At 51.6% G+C, this 18,894-nt stretch overlaps 8 protein-coding genes across 8 annotated transcripts; 6 read left to right on the plus strand and 2 right to left on the minus strand.

The window, feature by feature from the left end:
- Nucleotides 1–303: 303 nt before the first annotated feature.
- On the plus strand, nt 304–1,385 carry J4E85_010664 (uncharacterized protein; the record flags this gene model as incomplete). The annotated part of the gene is made up of 2 exons (XM_051474870.1): nt 304–520; nt 583–1,385. The coding sequence occupies 2 exons, from the start codon at nt 304–306 to the stop codon at nt 1,383–1,385; spliced, it is 1,020 nt and encodes a 339-aa protein (XP_051321312.1).
- Nucleotides 1,386–3,893: 2,508 nt separating this feature from the next.
- J4E85_010665 (uncharacterized protein) lies at nt 3,894–5,048 on the plus strand (the record flags this gene model as incomplete). The annotated part of the gene is made up of 1 exon (XM_051474871.1): nt 3,894–5,048. One exon carries the CDS (start codon nt 3,894–3,896, stop codon nt 5,046–5,048), a length of 1,155 nt encoding a protein of 384 aa, XP_051321313.1.
- A 437-nt stretch (nt 5,049–5,485) lies between these two features.
- J4E85_010666 (uncharacterized protein) lies at nt 5,486–6,601 on the minus strand (the record flags this gene model as incomplete). Its single annotated transcript, XM_051474872.1, has 3 exons — nt 5,486–5,774; nt 5,830–6,252; nt 6,303–6,601. The coding sequence occupies 3 exons, from the start codon at nt 6,599–6,601 to the stop codon at nt 5,486–5,488; spliced, it is 1,011 nt and encodes a 336-aa protein (XP_051321314.1).
- A 490-nt stretch (nt 6,602–7,091) lies between these two features.
- Nucleotides 7,092–8,933, plus strand: J4E85_010667 (uncharacterized protein; the record flags this gene model as incomplete). Its single annotated transcript, XM_051474873.1, has 2 exons — nt 7,092–7,544; nt 7,590–8,933. 2 exons carry the CDS (start codon nt 7,092–7,094, stop codon nt 8,931–8,933), a joined length of 1,797 nt encoding a protein of 598 aa, XP_051321315.1.
- A 780-nt stretch (nt 8,934–9,713) lies between these two features.
- Nucleotides 9,714–11,602, plus strand: J4E85_010668 (uncharacterized protein; the record flags this gene model as incomplete). The annotated part of the gene is made up of 5 exons (XM_051474874.1): nt 9,714–9,894; nt 9,952–10,098; nt 10,151–10,389; nt 10,441–11,287; nt 11,349–11,602. 5 exons carry the CDS (start codon nt 9,714–9,716, stop codon nt 11,600–11,602), a joined length of 1,668 nt encoding a protein of 555 aa, XP_051321316.1.
- Nucleotides 11,603–12,391: 789 nt separating this feature from the next.
- Nucleotides 12,392–13,509, minus strand: J4E85_010669 (uncharacterized protein; the record flags this gene model as incomplete). The annotated part of the gene is made up of 3 exons (XM_051474875.1): nt 12,392–12,998; nt 13,046–13,258; nt 13,307–13,509. The coding sequence occupies 3 exons, from the start codon at nt 13,507–13,509 to the stop codon at nt 12,392–12,394; spliced, it is 1,023 nt and encodes a 340-aa protein (XP_051321317.1).
- Nucleotides 13,510–13,945: 436 nt separating this feature from the next.
- On the plus strand, nt 13,946–15,121 carry J4E85_010670 (uncharacterized protein; the record flags this gene model as incomplete). The annotated part of the gene is made up of 1 exon (XM_051474876.1): nt 13,946–15,121. The coding sequence occupies one exon, from the start codon at nt 13,946–13,948 to the stop codon at nt 15,119–15,121; it is 1,176 nt and encodes a 391-aa protein (XP_051321318.1).
- A 900-nt stretch (nt 15,122–16,021) lies between these two features.
- Nucleotides 16,022–18,524, plus strand: J4E85_010671 (uncharacterized protein; the record flags this gene model as incomplete). The annotated part of the gene is made up of 6 exons (XM_051474877.1): nt 16,022–16,067; nt 16,099–16,528; nt 16,575–17,001; nt 17,063–17,197; nt 17,243–17,367; nt 17,417–18,524. 6 exons carry the CDS (start codon nt 16,022–16,024, stop codon nt 18,522–18,524), a joined length of 2,271 nt encoding a protein of 756 aa, XP_051321319.1.
- Between the last annotated feature and the right edge of the window lie 370 nt (nt 18,525–18,894).

Raw genomic sequence — 18,894 nt, forward strand, 5'->3', positions numbered from 1 at the left:
TGTTAGGCAACATCAAGCCGATGTCAAATAAGCGCTTGTAGGTGTACACCGCTAGCTATGAATCCACTAGCGTCACTGTGCCACCCTCAGGTTAATATCCGCCCGCACACCTCTCAAAATCATCAACTGTAGAAGCCCGGAGTACACGTCTGCGCTCAAAGTACACAGATCTTCGTCGCTCTCTTTCCCGCCCTCTTTCCCACCTTCTGGATCCGACCAGCCTTGAATTTGTTTCACTTCCAAGGTTTGCGTTTCTCACATACCTAGGCATCATAGTGAGCCTTATCGCTGATAACGATCGCAATGTCAACGACTCTCTCCAGCTTTGGCGAAGCGCGCGATGCGAGATTGAGTGGCGAGAGAACGTTGGAAGAATGTTTGCGGCACATTGTGGCCTACTACAAGCTTCCCAAATCTACGGTAGAGTCTGCCGACAAAAAGGCATGGAATCTGAGGGGCTTCGAGAGAGAAGTACGAGATCTACTGCTCAGCGAGAACTATGAGCCGCCCACAGACGATGGTAAGTGTGATCAAAATGCAGAATGACCGGCTGTGGGTCTCACTGCTTACACGAGTTCGTAGATACAACCATCATCCTTTCGATCTTCCTGAGTGCATTTCAAGGCGACATTCCTGCCATCAGAGAACTTCTTGAATCTTCTGGCATAGACCCAATATACTATTCCCGTCCTCTCATGAAAATCTCATCAGAAATACGCGACACCCAGCTACTCCGTTTCTGCTTCGAGATCGGCTTTTCGCCCAACTACTTCGACTCCTACACCTTTTGCGGCTGGTATGGGAAAAACGGTGTGGAATGGCTCGATATCTTGTTCGACCTGGACTTTTGCCAATGGCGCACAGACCCACAGCAGTTAAACTACAATTCAACTACGCATAATTCAACCTGGTGTGGTATGGTTCGCATGGGACCTGACGCCACTCGCTGGTGGATAGACCATGGAGGAAGTGTGAGCAGGTTCCGAGGAATGTTTTTTGCACCCTTTGAAAAGCCATGGCCGAAGGCTGCGTCAATTCGAGTCCTGTTGGACAGATTCGGAATCGACTGGTTCAAGGACTCGGGGACGCTGCAGCTAGCAGTCAAGAAGCACGACATGGAAACTGTGAAGATGTTGCTAGAAGCGGGTGCAGATGTCAACGAAGATGTCACTGACTGGAACACGGACATCCGTGAGCATCGAGCCGCCCCATTACGAGCACTAGCGACGGCTATGTACGATAAATCTGATGACATGATCCGATACCTTGCAGAGCATGGGGCAAAAGTCCCGCGACATTATGTCGAAGACCTACACAGCTGGATGCCAGAGGAGTTCAAGCCCTTCATGAGGTTAGTGGTAGAGCTGGGTGCTGTGGAAGAGTAGGCATTTTTCTTTTCCTACGCGTTTGCAAATTACATGGTAGTTACACTGTATCTAGTTATTGATTTCAAGCCAGCTATTGATTTGGTTACTCGTTTCTGTCATTGAACTTCGGAGCGGTCAAGTAGTTGGCAAATTCCTGCTATCGATTCCGCTTCTCCATTCTGGCGAACAAGAGCTATGCTAGGTAGCACAACACCCTGGGGCCGTACTGGTATACGTTTGTTTCATCGACCAAATTGGCAGCATGGATTCTGCAGACGCTCAAACGCCCTGCTCCGGATGTATCGGATGCATTATGAGACACTGTCGTCGAAAGGCAATTGCTCAGTATTGAAGATATGCCAAAATTGGTCAGCATGTATGAGGAGCCGCCGACACTCGTTCTTCAGCAAGACCAAGAAGAGGTCAGCCTCACGTTTCGGATGATGATACGAAACTTCCCACTGCATGCATGAAGATGTCATAAGAAGCTGAGGCATAGGCTTTCAGGATCCCCGACAAAAGCACAGAATGGGGGCGATAGAGTGGCACGGAGTCATTCCACGATCCTAGGACTATACGCAGTACCTCCCGGGGTCAAGATTTGTAATTGCTGATATGAATGCGGCACAGGCTATCTACGTAGAATGCTTCCAATGCATCTATGGAGATCTCGTAAGAAGCCAAGACGTGAAGTTTCGAAACCCTCTGGCGCAAGAGTAAGACGGCGGCCGCGCCGCTGCGGGAGAGACACGGGGCCAGCCCCCGGTTATGAAAACAGCCCCCACGGGCCAAATGCTTGAGCTGAAGGCGGTGCGGTATCTTCGGATACTCATTTCCGATCCAAACCCCACATTACTTGCATACTGAGGAGTTACAGGGATGCTCTCAAATAGATGCCATGTCCAACTACTTGCCAAATTTAACCACATGAGCGCTACGAGCCACGCGATGTTACCCATGCCTTTTGTCCTGGGGCTATATACGTACCTTGAGATCCTTCAAGAATCTTCACAGCCCAGATCTACTCTTGAGCAGGCATCAAACGCAATCCACTGCTCATCCTCACTGTAAAGATCGTTGCAATCAAAGACGACTCTTACACCTCTGTCACATACACAGTCACTTCGAACATGAAGGCATTCTTCCTCCTCCAGCACTTGGTCTGCATAGCCAACGCTTATCGCCTCCATCACTAGCAAGTCATCGCCTTCCATAATCCATATGTGTGACAACTACTGACTTTTGGCGTTGGCGTATAGTCAATCTGCGGGCTGCCGCGGTGCCAACCTTGGCTGGCGAGATGTCGATGCCAGCACTGGCTGCAACCGCGACAACGCTGGGGTAGCTGCAGCCATCATTATCGAACACAATGAAACTGAACAAGCCGGAGGTGAAGGTGACAAAGATTTTGGCTCCGTTGTCGTCCTCTTCAATGGCGACGACTGCAAGCCCTCGGATATCTTGGCGTATGGCGACGATGGCTGCCTCGTGGGGAACTATGGAAGTTATGAAGTCTGGGACTTGTGGTCGGTCGATGGCATGGAAGCTCCGGAGCTGAAGTGAATGAAATTGCGATTGTTTGCTTAGATTGAGTTTGAAGGGTGTTTGTTTAGTTCAGCTGGCAATCCACATGTATCAGTTTCTGCGCGATATGATTTCCGCAAGCTTGATCATGAAGTCTAGACGCCAGATGGTTATAGCCGCAAATGTAGCGATATTATTAGACGCTTTGCTTCGTGTAATGATCTTTCGCTTCAATGTAACGCTCCATATCAAACTATACGCTGATGAACTCTTAGTGACCGAAAGCTCCTTGTTCATGTATTTAGTCTAGCAAGACTTCCCCACCGTGATTAGACGGTGAATCTAATGTCTTTCGCATCGGCAACCAAACAAGCAAAGAAGTCCTCCTTGATCGACCGTACGTAGGTAAGCATGTGGCGCTCGATATAGCAAGTTCGAAATTCCGAGACTGCCCAGGTGTCAGACTGCACCTTTTGGTTTCGAAAATATGTATGTAAGATGGGGCCTGAACCAGGCCGAGAAGTTAGATTGCACAGCGCGGCCATAGAGGTCTCGGCCAGGTTATGTGGGTTGGGGGCTATAGGCAGCTTCCACCCCACAGGTTCTTACACAGGGCAGAATCCGTGCCTCGTGAAGGCAGTGTTCGTTGTGTTGGGCTCACCCGCCCCAGCGTCACTTTCGTTGCAGTGTGCATCATGTGGCAGGATGTCTGAGTAGAGAGCAGAGTGGCCTCGCCAACGGTTGAGGCAACGTATCGCGTGCGAAGAGGTTGAGCCGTCCGATGCAGCCCCATACCTTTCATATGATCAATCGTAGGATACGCCACGTATCTTGACTGTTTCGTCACTCAAATTAGATTAGCCCTGCGCAAGCAGTCACAGCATGAGAAAGGCTGGCAGCTTACCTAGGTACATTGATAAGAAAGCCATCGACGTGAGTCCTTCTCAGTTCACATCAAAATCTACCTTTACACTACTGCTAGCTTCTTGCCAATCCCTCATCATGCATGTTGCAAAGACCATCAAAGTACTGTTCCTCCTAACGAATCATTTGATCGCCGCGTATACCCCCAGCGAAGCCACTTTACTTTCGCAACGTGTCCACAGGGGTCCGGCATCCGATCTCGATATCTCACAGCCAGCCTCCGTGCTGGGCCGCGAAGCTCGATTTCCCTTAGTTAACAGACAAGCGGGAAATGGAGAGAGCTGTGAAAGAAAGGCTCGATGCAAGAAGAACAAGATTCGAGACCCGTCCGACCCGACCAAATGCATCAAGTGCCCACCGCTCATGAAGTCGGATCCCACGAAGACAGTATGCATCAGAGACAAGGATATGAGTGAGGAGGACAAGAAGAAAACCTACGAAGACAAAATCAAGGAGAAGATCAAGGAGAAGTTTGAGAAGTTCAAGGACATGATCAAAGAGCGCCTGGAGAAAAAGAAAGAAGAAAAGAACAAGGAGTGGGAGGAAAAAGACAAACAGAGACGATCTGAAAGAAACCAGAAGAAGTTTCGCCGTATGGCTGTATGTCTTCCTCTTACTGCCGCTGCCATTGGTACGGAGGCCATGCTTGAGATGGCTGACGGCGGCTTCTCATTGGACTTGCTGGACAGCATCAACGGGGATATGCTTGAAGTTTGGCCTGGTTCTGATATCGACGACGAATGGCTGGACAACGCGGTGCCTGACGATGAGACCGATATCGTTCAAGAAGACTTTGCGAAAGGATTTCTGGAAGTTGGCGACGCGGCTGCTGAGAATGCAAAGCGATCTATGGAGAAAAGAGACGGCACCACCGACATCAACTCCACCGACATCAACTCCACCAACATCAACTCCACCAACATCAACTTCACCAACATCAACTCCACTTCACCGCAAGAAAGCCCATCTACTGAAAAACGAAACTTTATCAACGCCATTGCCAACCTGTTCAGGTCGGCTGTCGATGCTGTTATATCCGTGGCTAAGGCAATTTCCAGAACGGTCGGAGCAGCTGCCCGTGCTACGAAATTCTTCTCCAATGGTCGGAAACCAAATTTGAAGCAGCCAGGTGAGTCGAAGTGGTCTCGTGCACAGCAGTTAGACAAGGCCAAAGAAATATCAAAGAACAAGAATTGGACAAGATGCCTTCGAGGTGAGAAGGCTGAGAAGTAAAGACAGCACGCTTCGATTCTCAGTTCCCAGTGGCACCACACCGATTAGATGATACAGCGCATTCCTTTGTCGTAGTTCACTAGCTGTAATACATTCCGTTATCTGTATTTAGAGTTACGAGATGTTCACTAGAGAGGATAGATGTATATCGTTAAGCTATTGCTGCCTCCGCGATCTTTCCGTTGCTATTATATGATTCAAGAATAGTGATCAGAGCCTTCTTGTTATTGAGGACTTCTAACGTACGTAGATAAGAGGACGGGTAGTATCCAACATCGGAAGAGTATCGTGGTAAAGAAGGCAAAGGCCAGATTGGAAAGAGTTGAGACAAGAACCTACGAAAGCATGCACCACAGTTCACTCTTCTGCCGCAAAAGACGACCTCGAAGTCTTGTAAGATGGCGTATTCCTTCATCATCTATGGACCGCTTCAACTCTTAGTAAGCTTTTACAGCAGCTAATTGCAGAATCCTGTCCGTAACAACCGGCTTCTCTAGCGGCTCTGTTCTATTCTGTGGATCTGGCTTGCCATCTCTCTCTGGTGGGCCCTGTTTGCGGATATTGCAGTGCGGCCAGTGTGTCGTACCCTGCCACGTCTTGAAGAGCTCGGCTTTGAGTTCGAGATCCTCTTTCTTCGCGAACTTGGCGGGCGTCATGCAGACATACTGGACATGACGGATGCGGTTGCCTTGAGGAAAGCAGGCGTAGTGCATGGTGCGAGAATCCCTGCGCGACATTAACTCAGGTACCAGATAGGGGAGGAAAGATAGTAAGAACATACCACAGTACCAGATCACCAGCTTCAAGGTTCACCTTCTCGAGTGTGCATCCGCGGTCTTTAAACCACTGGACATCCTCTTCCTTGAAGATGAAAAGATCCTTAAAGTCCTCTTCCTCCGGAGGCTTGTCCTCATGGTTATCCTGCTCCCTCTTCTCGCGGAAGAACTCATCATACAGCTTGCTGCTGCCCTTCATCAAGATCAAGCCACCATCATCAGGGCCATTGGGTTGGTAGTTCAATAGACCTTGCACACACTGCATGCCCTTGCGGTGAGGAGATTGATCGCAGTGCGGCCAGGGGCTCCACTTGAGATCCTTCTGGCGCGGCAGTGTGATGTTCATGCCGTCGAATGAGCAGAGGAGCTCCTCGGTGCCCCAAAGCTTGGCGAAGGTTTCGATGACCTTGGGTTCGGTGCGAGCTTCCCTGAATCTGCATTAGTGTGTTGCCGACATCGCATCCAATGTACAACTTACCAAACAAATTTCTCGTGTGTGCTAGAGTAGGCAAAGTACATCCCGCCCTTGAAGCTAACAGGAAGGTGCTCTTGTGTCCATGTTGACTCATCATTGGGATCGAAGCCGCGACCAAAGGACTGAAGCCACTCAATCTGCTTTTTCTTGTAGTACTCTGCACGTTCGGGTGAGATGGCGCCTTTGATGATTGCTGTGCCGTTCTTGTGAAAATCGTCGCGCCAATCGCCATATACGGTACCGTCGTACGAGATCAGATCAACACCGCTATCTGGCTTTGGCTCTTCGGCATGAGGCGCCATCTTCTTAAGACGAGGGCTTGGATGCGTATTGTGAGTGACGAGGCCAGAAATGCTCAAATGCAGGAGATGGCGAAACTTATTGGAATGAAGCTGTGGTGGAATAGCCTTTGATTGCACTTAAGTGATGTTATATGTTGGATGTTGAAGAGAAGCTTGTATGATGTTGTTCTCGGGACAATAGTCATGGTTTGGGAATGTCGGGGCAGCGTTGCCGACCGTCTCGGCACATGTGGGCGCCATACCCCGCGATATGTCTCTATGCCGCAGGATTTGTGGGACTCGGGACGTGTGGGGGACGGACAACCCTTCGGACTAGAACGCTTGCCGAGGTGGACGGCACGACGTCGCAAAGTGCACTCGACGCGTCGCGTTCCGGGTAGATGTGTTTGTTGTTCAAGTAGCTGTCACGGAGCTTGGTATCTTTACCGATTGCGCTCACTGTTCTCCTCCTCTTTCTCGTCCACACGTTTCACCATTGCCAACGTCAAACATGCCAGTCGCTATGCAAGTGGCCTATAAGCCCATCTCAAAGCCTGAGCCGGGTGTGAACAACTACCAAGGCTTCACACCCGGTAAAACCGAAGTTCTTCGCAAAGGCGCGAAACCGTACAACGCCCGCCCTCTCGAATCTGACATACGAATTGATCACGATGTCGAGATCGTGGTCAGAGATGGATGTCGCCTTTATGTCGACATTTACCGGCCCGCCGACGTTCCCGAAGACGAAAAGCTACCAGCAGTGATAAGCTGGTCATGCTACGGCAAAAAGTACTCCGCTCTGCACATGCTTCCAATCTGCGTTTGGAATTGCTGCGTGCCGAATGAAGCGCTCAGCGGGTTGGAGAAGTTCGAGGGACTTGATCCAGTTGTATGGTGTCCACGTGGTTATGCGATCATCTCGGTAGATTCTCGCGGCACGGGCAACAGCGACGGTTCCATACCAGTATGCTCAGTATTGCAAACTCTACTATTTAGCTAATCATGGCAGATCATGGGCTCACAAGATGCAGAAGATTGCTACGATGTCATCGAAGCTGTGGCAGACATGCCATGGAGTAATGGCAAAGTAGGTATGGCCGGCAATAGTGCGCTGGCCATCATCCAGTGGCATGTTGCCTCTCTACGACCTCCACACCTTGCCGCTATTGCACCTTGGGAAGGGTCTGGTGATATCTACCGCGAGCAATTCTGTCGAGGTGGCGTCTTCAGCATGTCAAATTTCGATCTCATCACCCACTTCATCATCAAGACGAACAATCCGGGCGGCGGCATCGAGGACTTCGCTGAGATGCATCGGAGGTCACCTGTCGCAAACGCGTATTGGAGCGACAAGCGCCCTGATATGACAAAGATCGAAGTTCCTGTCTTCATCAGCGGAAGCGACTTTTCCAGCATCCATACAATGGGCTCCGTACGTGGATGGCTCGAAGTACCTCATGACAAGAAGTGGATTCGATGGAGCTCACACCAAGAATGGTTCGAGTTATACTGTGATCCTCACGCGGATAAGGAACTGCATACCTACTTCGATAAGTATCTGCGGGGCATTGACAACGACTGGGAGAAGATGGCTAGGGTGCGATGGTCAGCACTCCAATTTGGCGACCGTGAAGCTATTGATGGCATCGAGTTCTCCGATTTCCCGGTTCCAGGGACCCAATACAAGGACTTTTACCTATCAGGCTCCGGCTTGACCGAACAACCCCCAACCAAGACCGAGATGGTCAGCTACGATTCGCAAGACTCGAAATCGATCGCCGAATTCACCTACAAGTTCACGCAAAAGTCACGGCTCATTGGCCTGCCCAAAGCCGTTTTGTACATGTCAGCTCCTTCACACGACGACATGAATGTCTTTGTCATCCTGCGCAAGAAAGATAAGGACGGAAAGCTGCTTATGCATCTCTGCTTTCCGTTCTCGGCGATACCCTCAGCTTACAAAAGTATCGATGATATTCCAGAGAAGGAACGCGCGAGCCTGAATCTGCACCTCGGCAGCGTTGGCGTATTGCGTGCCAGCCACCGGGCATTCGACCCGGCGCGAAGCATCCACGAGCAGTTCCCCTTCCACCCCCACGAGAAGGAAGAGAAGATCACACCGGGTGAGATCGTGAAACTAGAAATCGGTATTTGGTCCATGGGTGTCGATTTTGACGAAGGAGAATCGATCAGCGTTCAGGTCTCCGGTGAGTTTCCTAGTATTGCAGAGTACACGGCCTTCTCGAAACCGCGACCGGAACATGAGAAGAACAAGGGCGAGCACAGGATACACGTCGGAGCAGACACGCCGAGCAAGATCATACTGCCTTTCGTGCCTGTTGCAGTTGCATAGAGCGTTGAATGAGCCCAATGTATCGCACAATTTCATCTAAGTTACGTCACTCGGTGTTTGTTCGTGAACATGCTTGCTGTGACACACTCTGCGCATGCAAAGTTTACGTCCGTGGACGCAGAACTGTACGATGAAATGATAGTAGTGACTTCGACCGTGCATTGGCATAGCGATAGGACTGCCGCGCATCGTCTGCAGGGTATGTTCTCCGCTTGTGACATTGCAAAGGCTTCCTGAGACAACTGCAAACACTCGTAAAGAAGCTCGGCAGTTGCGCCGCGCAGGGGCTGAAGCCAAGAATGGTTGCGAATTGCACGATACTGATTGGTTGAACATGGCCCTCCTTCCGCGAGCTAGCCCACTCTCCGACGCACGCGCTACCCCGGATTACCTACCCCACAGTCATCCCAGAAACCCCAGATAGACATTCGTGCGACACTGCCGCGTAATGCTCGTGAAGTGGAGTTCTGCTCAGCCGGGATGTGAATGTGGCATTGATTTCCAGACCAAGGCTTGGAAACGCCAACGAAATCGTCGGCCGTGGCACGAGTCTGGACGCGGGCTAGACGACAAGAAGAAGTGCCACGTACCAATAGGTGAACGTTGAAGAAGAGGAGCCGAAGCGCATTTTTAGATATAACCACCTCTCTGCGCGCATAGTACACTCTCATCGAACTTAACAGCCATTTGTGCTCTTCCGTTTTGGACGAGCGGGTTTATATCTCCGTTGACTTTGCCTTCATCTCGCTATAGCGCGAGAACATCGTTTACCTCGCAAAGATGCTCGACGACATCAAAACCCCGAAGACCATGAAGACCGAAGTCGAACGATATGAGGTTGTTTCAGATGCTGAGACAGGCATCGTGAAGCCCATCCAGGAGCCTGCGGCGATGGGAACTGTGACCATCACCGACCTCGACGAGATCTTCTTGATTCCAGCCCCTAGCGCTGATCCTCAAGGTTCGTGTACTCTGTAGCACGCAGCTCGCCGCCTCACGTACTGAGTCTTCTCAATAGACCCGTTGAATCTATCGAAGTTTCGCAAGATTCTCTTCATCGTGTTGGTCTCGGTCTTCTCCAGTCTGGGTCTCGCACTCGTGTCCGGATTTGGAGGTCTTCTTACCTGGTATATCCCTATCTATGCCGCAGCTGGAGCTACATATGGTCAGTGATCTCAGCTCCTCACATGCTCTGACTGCGCTGACCGGGTGTGCAGCCGACATAACCGCGCTGATGACGTACCCTTCAATGTTCATGGGCGTAGGCAACTTAGTTTGCATGCCACTCGCTCTTGCGATCGGAAGGCGCCCTGTCTACCTTCTGTCGCTGTTGCTCTTGATAGCATCAGCCGTCTGGGCCGCAAATGCCAAAGACTACAACGAGCACCTTGGCGCTAGGATGCTCCTCGGGTTTGCTGCAGGTCAGAGCGAGGCACTGGTCCCCATGATGATCCAGGTAACGATAGCAAGACAAAGGCGCGAGAAACGTTCTCTAATTAGGGTATAGGAAATCCACTTCGTTCACGAGCGTAGTACTTTCCTGATGTGGCAATCTGCCACGCAGACAGTTCTGTCAGCCGTGTACATCATCTGCGCATCACCAATCGCTGGAGCGGTTGGCCCATCCAACTGGTATTACCTAGGCGCCGGTCTTTGCGCAGCCACGTTCATTGCTTCCATTTTCTGGGTTCCCGAGTCAAAGTACGATCGCCCTCTGACCGCTTATGGTCAATTCTCAGCCGAAGAGGGAGGTGAGCTAGAAGGATGTAGGGCGACTGCACCACAGCCGGCTAAGCTCTCCGAAAGACCGCCTCTGGATAACACAAAATTTCTTCCCCGCACAGTCTGGTCAGATATGCGCATCTTCGTCAACAAACCGGAATGGATGGAAGGTTTCTACGGCTTCGTCAACACATTCCAGGTCATGTTGTTCCCCAATGTGCTTTGGGCCTTCTGCCTAAACGGTCTTACTATTGGCGTCAACATCGCCATTGGAACAACGTACGGCACGATAGTACACGCGCCTCCGTACAACTGGTCGGACAGTTCCGTATCATACGTCAACGCTGGGCAGATCGTTGTCGCCTTTGTGGCACTCCCACTCCTTGGTAACGGCAGCGATGTCATAATCAAGTGGCGAGCAAGACGCAATGGTGGAGTTCACGAACCTGAGAATCGCCTGTTGCTGCTCTGGATTCCCCTGCTATGTGGGTGCCTTGCCGCCACGTTGTACGGCCTGGCAGCGGAAAACCCAGGAGATTACCACTGGTTCGTCTTCGTCTTCGCCAATGCAGCGTATTACTTCGCGTTCGTTGGCGCCAACATCGCTGCAATCACGTACCTTCTTGACTCCTGTAAGTGTTTCCGGATGGACGGCATGTGAGACATACACTGACTTTACATATTTACATTTAGATCCAGCACGCGCTGGCCCTATTCTTGTCGTCATCACGGCTCTTCGAGGCTTCGTGTCTTTCGGCACCAGCTATGGTGTCGCCAGGTTCATCGAGACCGATGGCTACGACGGAACGTTCGGAACGTACGCCGGACTCACGGCACTCTTCGGTCTTTTTGGCATACCCGTCTTCCTGTATGGTAAGAAGATCAGGGCCTATACCGGCAAGTGGGCGATGAAGAAGGTGTCAGGCCACCCTTCCATGTCGCACTGAGAAGACAGTCTGTCGTATGCTCGTGTCACGTCGGCGGAAGATCTACGGAGATACCAGACAGATGAGTGCAGCTGTGTTGTATTGGCGTTGCAGCGAGACTGTTGTGTTGCTGTTTTGGCGTGGCTGGGGAAGCGCGTGCGTCCTAGTCTAATTCAGATATGTTTGAATGTGGATATCGCTCGTAAACCCATTGATTGGCTTTCGAGCCGTGTCGTATCATGTTATGTGACTGCTTCTGCCTGATCAGTGACGATTGTGGCAGAGGTGGGCTGGCAACGTACACGGGCAATCATGTCAACAACGTAGCATTAGCTTCAAGGTGCTGTATGTCCCTGGAAGGGCCCTTCAACGGCGGCCTGAGAAAGCCGGTAAGTTACGGTCGGTATGGATGGGTACCATGGCCTTGCATAGCAATGTCAGTGTCGGTGTTGGCTAGGTCTTCGTTGGTGATGGATGCGTTGACGCGTCATAGGCATTGTCGGCATCCAGTCGAGTCATTTGGACAGCAGCGCACTATAATCAGAACGCTGGATAGAATCTCGTGATCCTCTTCAGCGCCTTTATCTGGTTGTTGAGCCATGCCGTGATAGATGGGTGTCAGACGGGCACGTTGGGTAAGCTTCGTTGATGTCATAGTTTTTCATTTCAGCTAGCGAGAGAAAGCGGCCTAATCTGGACTAACGCGTCACGCTAGCCACGCGTACCAAATCAGGCGCGTTGGATGCTACTTATCCACCACCCACCCCTTGGACGCGCTCCAACATCAAGCGCATCAAGCCATCCTCACACTTAGGCCTCCGCCTTGATATACGGGATACCAGTCAGCCTGAATGTCCTCTCATCCATGACCGGCTTATTCACCGGCTCGAATCGATTGTGCGGGTCGTCCACTCCGTCTCTTTTCGCAACGTTTGAGCCTGTGTGCCTCGCGTTTGGCCAGTGGGTCGTTCCCACCCAGCGCTCGTACGCATCCTTCTTCCTGCGCAAGTCCTCTTGAGTGGCGTCTTCCACAGGCATGTAGCATGTGTAGATTGCAAAACGAGGCTGCTTCGTCTTGGAGCTCAGGTTGTAGTGAGGGGTGCGGGAGTCCCACACCAGCAGATCGCCGGGCTCTGCACACACCTTCACCCACTTCAGGCCTTTCTTCTCGAGCCACTTCATGCCGTTCTCAGTGAAGCCATACCACTCTGGTGTCCACGCTGGAATGCGTTCCTCGTCCGCCATGTCTTTATGGAACTCGTCGGACAGCAGGTGTCCGCCCGGACACACGATCAATCCGCCGTCTTCTGGCCCATTGGGAAGCAGATTCACCAAGCCTTGCAGACATCGGAATCCAGGTTTCAATGGGTCTTGGTCTTGGTGAGGCCACGGCTTGTTTGGTGCCAGGTCTGAGCGACTAGAGTGACTGTCAGCTTGTTCGAGGCATGGATGCGCCCAACATACGGCAATGTGAAGTTGATCGCATCAAACGACACGATCAAGTCCTCGGTATTGTAAACCTTCTCAAAGGCTCCTACAACGCCAGGCTCTCCTCGGATCGCCCAAGCAAAGTCTTCGTGGGTAACAGCATATTGAAGACACATGCCCTTTTCAGTTATCAACGGGAGCTTGTCTCTGTGGACCGTGGACAAGTCATTGCGGTCGTAGCCGAGGTTGCTGGAGAATGTGAGTGCTTTGCGATATCATGTTGGTGTCTGTACTTACAATCCTTCCAACCAGCTATACATCTTGTCTGCGTACTTGTCGGCCCTCTCCTTCGGAATTGCACCCTTGATGACTGCATAGCCATCTCTAGCCAGGTCGTCCCTCCAGTCTCCGAACGTCGTATCCGTGCCGTCCACTCTCATGCGCTGATCTTCGACGGCCTTCAGCGTAACCGACGCTGTCTTCGTTGCGGTGGAGATCATGTCGATGCGTCTATTGGTCTTGGGGCTGTTTGCCGAATTGGATGAAACTTGATTGCGGTGTTGGGAAGACTGGCTTGGAGGTCATATTCAACATTCTTCTCACACAATACCTGAGCGCCTGTGCGATGTGCAGCCTTTGGCGTTGCCCACACGGGCCGAACGTGTCTAGGCCCACCTCTCCGAACCCCGATTACGACGACGGCGCATGCGAGATGCACGAACCTGAATACACATTGCGGGGATGTTGGGAGAAGATCTCGTAAAGTGGAGGGTAGAGATCAATTCCAGCAGGTTTCCCTTGCTAGGACGGTGAGAGGTTATCGATTATCAGGCAACCGCTTTCCCGGGATACCACCAACATGTTCGATTTCACTCCGGCACAATATCTTGACACTCCATCAATTCCTCTTCCTGTACACCCATGACTGCGCTCACAATGTCATCGTCAACACCATTTCGAATCATTATTGTGGGCGGTGGTATCGCAGGATTGGCAGCAGCTATAGCCCTTCGGAAGGACAGTCGACAGATTACGATCCTCGAACAATCTCGTCTCAGCGCAGAGATCGGCGCTACGATCTCACTACAACCCAATGCCACAAGGATCCTAGAACAGTCGTGGGGATTAACAGATCTGCTCAACGGCTCGAACGGCACGGTCGACCACGGATTCAAGATCTACAATGCTGACGGCAAGATGGTGAATGAAATACCTCTACGGAGCAAGACGCAGTATGGCGCAGACCGCATCATGTGGCACCGCGAAGATCTCCACGCCTATCTCAGGAAGGCAGCTACATCCATCGAACGGGACGGCCAGCCTGCAATACTGCGTACTTCGGCACGAGTATCTCGGTGTGACTGTGAAGAAGGCAAGGTCATACTTGAGAATGGTGAGCATTTAGAAGCAGACCTTGTCGTTGGCGCGGACGGCATTCACAGTGCTCTACGTACTTCTATACTCGGTCAAGAGGCCCATCCCAAACCCACAGGTTCCTCGGCATACCGGCTTATGCTGCCAACTGCGATTCTGAATGAGCGCGCGCCACAATTCTCCGCAAACATCAACCCAGAAGAGCCCTATACTTCTATGATCATGGCACACTCCTGTCGACTCATCATGGGTCCTGCACGCGGCGGATCACTTTACAGTATCGTTGGACTGGTACCGGACGAGCAGATGAACGAGAATTCCGACAGCGCGCAGTCGTGGGTGACGAAGGGACACCCTGAAAAGATGTTGGAAACATTCAAGGATTTCCCCAGCTGGACCAAAGATGCACTCCGGAATGCCGAAAGCATAGGTCTTTGGCAGCTGCGCGATTTGGATCCGCTAGATAAATGGCACTCTGGACGCGCGATTATCATTGGGGATGCCGCGCACGCTATGCTACCGACTCAAGGCCAAGGCGCAAGCCAAACCATTGAGGACGCCGAAGCTTTAGGAACGCTCTTCGGTCACATCATTGACAGGCCGTCCAAGGACGAAGTGTCTTCGCTTCTAGAAGACGTCTTCAAAAGTAGACACGAACGTGCAAGCTTGATACAGCGATTCAGCCGCGAAGCTGCGAAGCCTGCAACGGAACGAGGCAGCAATGTGATCAGAATGTGAGTGCAAGTCGCGCAGGTTTTTTGACGTGATCTAACCGGGACAGGCACCCTGATGAATTCATGGATTACAACTGCACCTATCGGGGAGTGCATGATTGGGAGCAAAGGCGTTCTATGTCAGCAATAACGGTTGGTCTCAAAACAACAGCAGTGGCTTAGACCAGGTCCCACACTTCGGTTGATACGGGTATTGGCGACACCTAAGCCGCACCCTCTGAATCGATGTTTCTGCTGCAATTGTAGACATAGGCGACATGGCTCGATGAGTGAGGCTTGCAATGTGAAACGTGACTACTCCCGAGGATGTTGAAGGTTCGGCAATTGATATGCCGTCGGCTCGATTGATGTGACGGTTCAGACACACCCCGCATCTGAACAAGGGTAGGGACGCCCACTTTCCGATGGCCGGAAGCCTTGATGCGCTTTGAACTACCTGCTCGTTTTCCCACATTTCCGTTCCTCAGTTCTTGAATTATGTCAGTCGAGATAGCGGTGACCCCAACGAATGCGCGACCCGCGAAACGTAAGCGCACTTCCGATGCGTCAATTGGTGGGCTTCAGTGTCAAGTCTGCCACCGATCATACGAACGTGCCGACCACCTGAACCGACATCTAGACTCACGTGAGTTTCGCTCACCGTTGGCCATCACTCAGCGAAATCCTAACGATGCACAGACCGCAACGAGAGATCGTTCCATTGTGAGGAGTGCCCTGCAGCGTTCAACCGAAGGGACCTGCTACTCAGGCATCAAGCAACTCACACGAAGAATGCTAAAGATGGGCTCGTAGGTCCATATCGCGTAGCAGAACGTGCCACGAAGGCCTGTAACTCCTGCGTCGTATCAAAAGTCAAATGCGACAATGGAAGGCCATGCAAACGGTGCCAAAAGAAAAGCCTACCATGCCTGACAAAGTCGCCCGATCCGTCACCGCTCGCTCAAGCAGGTGTAGAAGAACAGTCAGCGCAAGTGTTTGCAGCATCTGTTGAAGAGCAAAGCAACCCATACCAATTCGACGATGACATACAACTGAACAGTGTCTACCTCAACGAGACCAATACTGAGGCGCAAGCTCTACTCGATCTGTACAATACCACTGGTTATACCCAGCATACCATCCCGGCCTTTTTCGAACAGATCATGGTTCCCGCACCCGACTTTTTGGGTAGTGACTACATGCAGCCGCCTCCAGATCTGACGGCATGGATGCCGGAGACTGACTGGCTTGGTCAGGTTGACATCTTTGGCAATGATTTCACTCCAACTGTTAGTCAGATGCTAGAAGCGCAGACATCGCAGGTGACTGCCTTGCCTTCTGCAACGCCGCCTCTTAATACAGATGTTTCTCACGAGAAGATTGATAGCAACTCCGCGAAGAGGCGCCATGCAGTCTTCAAACAGTCTGCCTGGTAAGCCACACTGACCGATAGACCAATCAGCGCTGACCTGCTTTAGGTTCTGGATCCCTGAGCGTAACCAGCACGCTTTCAGCGAGCACGAACACATCGCTTTGGACGAGCGTAACGTAGATCTTGCCTCGTCACCACACATGCCATATTCTTCCAACGTTGTGATCCCAGATAAGCTTTCGCCGGCAGCCCGTGACCGCATCTTCCAATTAGTGTCGAAGACTGCACAGAGCCATATCACCATCCCTTCTTTTCCTTCGGCAGAGTGCGTCGACAAGCTGATCAAAGTTGGGATTGCAAAACGAACTGAGACTGATGCATGGATCCATCCGTATACCTTCGAAAGCGAGACTGCCCGGCCAGAATATCTCACTGCATTGGTGGCAGCTGGGTGTGTATGTTTTGGCGTACTCTCGGTGAGCAGGACAGGCTTGGCGCTACAAGAGATAGTCCGAGTCGCGTTGAACAGGCTGGTAAGTCTTTTGCAAATACCAGGCCTGACACAAAGTCGAAGGATGTCTAATACGTCTCCAGTCCGAGAATGATAACAGTGTGATACGCGACCTTGAATATCTTCAAGCTTCGATGCTTTGGCTTGACATCGGGGCATTCTGTGGGTACAGGAGGAAGATGGAAATCGCGGAGAGTAGCTTGCAATCTCTTGTCACGGTAAGAAGCACTGGTATGATAGTATAACACACGCTGACTCTATAGGCACTGCGGCGCGCTGGCAGATTCGACCACATCCGGTATCCTGCAGTTACACCATCTGCAGAGGATGGCGACGAGGAACTACATGCAAAGTGGAAGCAGTGGGTGGAGCAAGAATCTTACAAGAGGTATGGCAGACACAGTAGACTCTCTTTACCCAGCATCTGATACAGACAGGTTGGTATATCACTTATTCGAGCACGACATCCACATGACTATGGCCAAACATCGCCCGCCACTGATCAGTTACGCTGAACTTACGCTCATGTTGCCTGCATCAAAGACGCTGTGGTTGGCACCTTCAGCAGAGACATGGCGAACGCGCTATCTTGACATGGACGTCGTCGCCAGCGCTCCCTCACTGCAAACACTTCTCAAAGACGAAGCTGCCATACACTGCCTTCCTGCCACCATCGACATGCAGATCGCTCACTCCTCCTATCTACATGGCATTGCTGCCCAGATCTGGGAGTATACACAGCAATCTGCGCTGATGAACGAGAGCAGCGACGCCGCTTCACAGCTCTGGGCTCGATCTCGTCAGGAAAAACTGTTGGTGCATCTTCTCTCATACTCGATGAAGCTGACACTCCCCCGCAGATACCAATATCTTCAACGCGAAGACCTTCTACCCAGCAAACATCCAGCCGTGACCTGCCTATTCCACCAATTCCTGCAGATGTACCTCCACGTCAACCTCGATCTAATCACGCGCTTCGCCGGCAAATGCGGCGAGAGCGCTGCCAACAGCGCGTACACTCACCTCTCACCCTGGAGCCAAACCAAAGAAGCCAGAGTCGCAATCTGGCATGCTGGACAGGTAGTACGAGCTGCGCGACAAATCCCACCTTACCAGATCCGCGGCCCAGATTCCTTCATGTTGTACCATGCCATCATGGTCCTCTGGACATACAGCATGATGATGCGCGACCTGGCTAAGAAGACCGGTACTACGACGCCGATGCGCACACGGCCGAGTTCGCTTCCGGGCAAGGTTATCTACCTCGATGATGCCGCCTCTGATAACCAGGCTAGTATTAATGCTTTCATCGCTACGAATAGCGGTATACCGTGCCTTCGCATCATCTCTACGCACCAACCAGTGGCATCAGAGTCTGGAGCGATCGCTCGGCCCGAAATCTGTAACCTCAAGTATCCTTCACAGGTTATGAAGGTTGGCGTTATGCTTCTTGAATCCACACATCCTGACGTGGATCGTGAAACTGGGCCGCCGCTCGTGCGGGCGCTATGTGGACTGATGGAAGAACTGGGAGGTCTTCGATGAGAGGACTTGGTATATTCCATTGCAATGGCAGGACTCTACGCTTACGATCTTGATTGTCGACATACAGTTCCTTGTCAATCAGCACCGTGCTCGCGCACACCTTGATCACAAGTCGGGGGTCGGGCAGCGTAGTCAAACGAGCGCATCACAACGAAGAACAAAAGACACTGGTCAAAGAGCGATTAAAATGTATTTCGTGATCTCATAAGCCCGAGCACTTCGCGCTAGACCCTTCCATTCCACAGTACCAAGAAAGCAAAAACATGCTTCGACTCAACATCCCCAGACCCACCCGATAGCCATCGGAAGTCCGATACAGTCTGAAGCCCACGTAACCATCAGAACCGCCGTTCGCCGACGGCAGTCATGA

The sequence above is a fragment of the Alternaria conjuncta genome, assembly GCF_024043145.1.
Source record: "Alternaria conjuncta strain BMP 0040 chromosome Unknown scaffold_25, whole genome shotgun sequence".
NCBI classification, from domain to species: Eukaryota; Fungi; Ascomycota; class Dothideomycetes; order Pleosporales; family Pleosporaceae; genus Alternaria; species Alternaria conjuncta.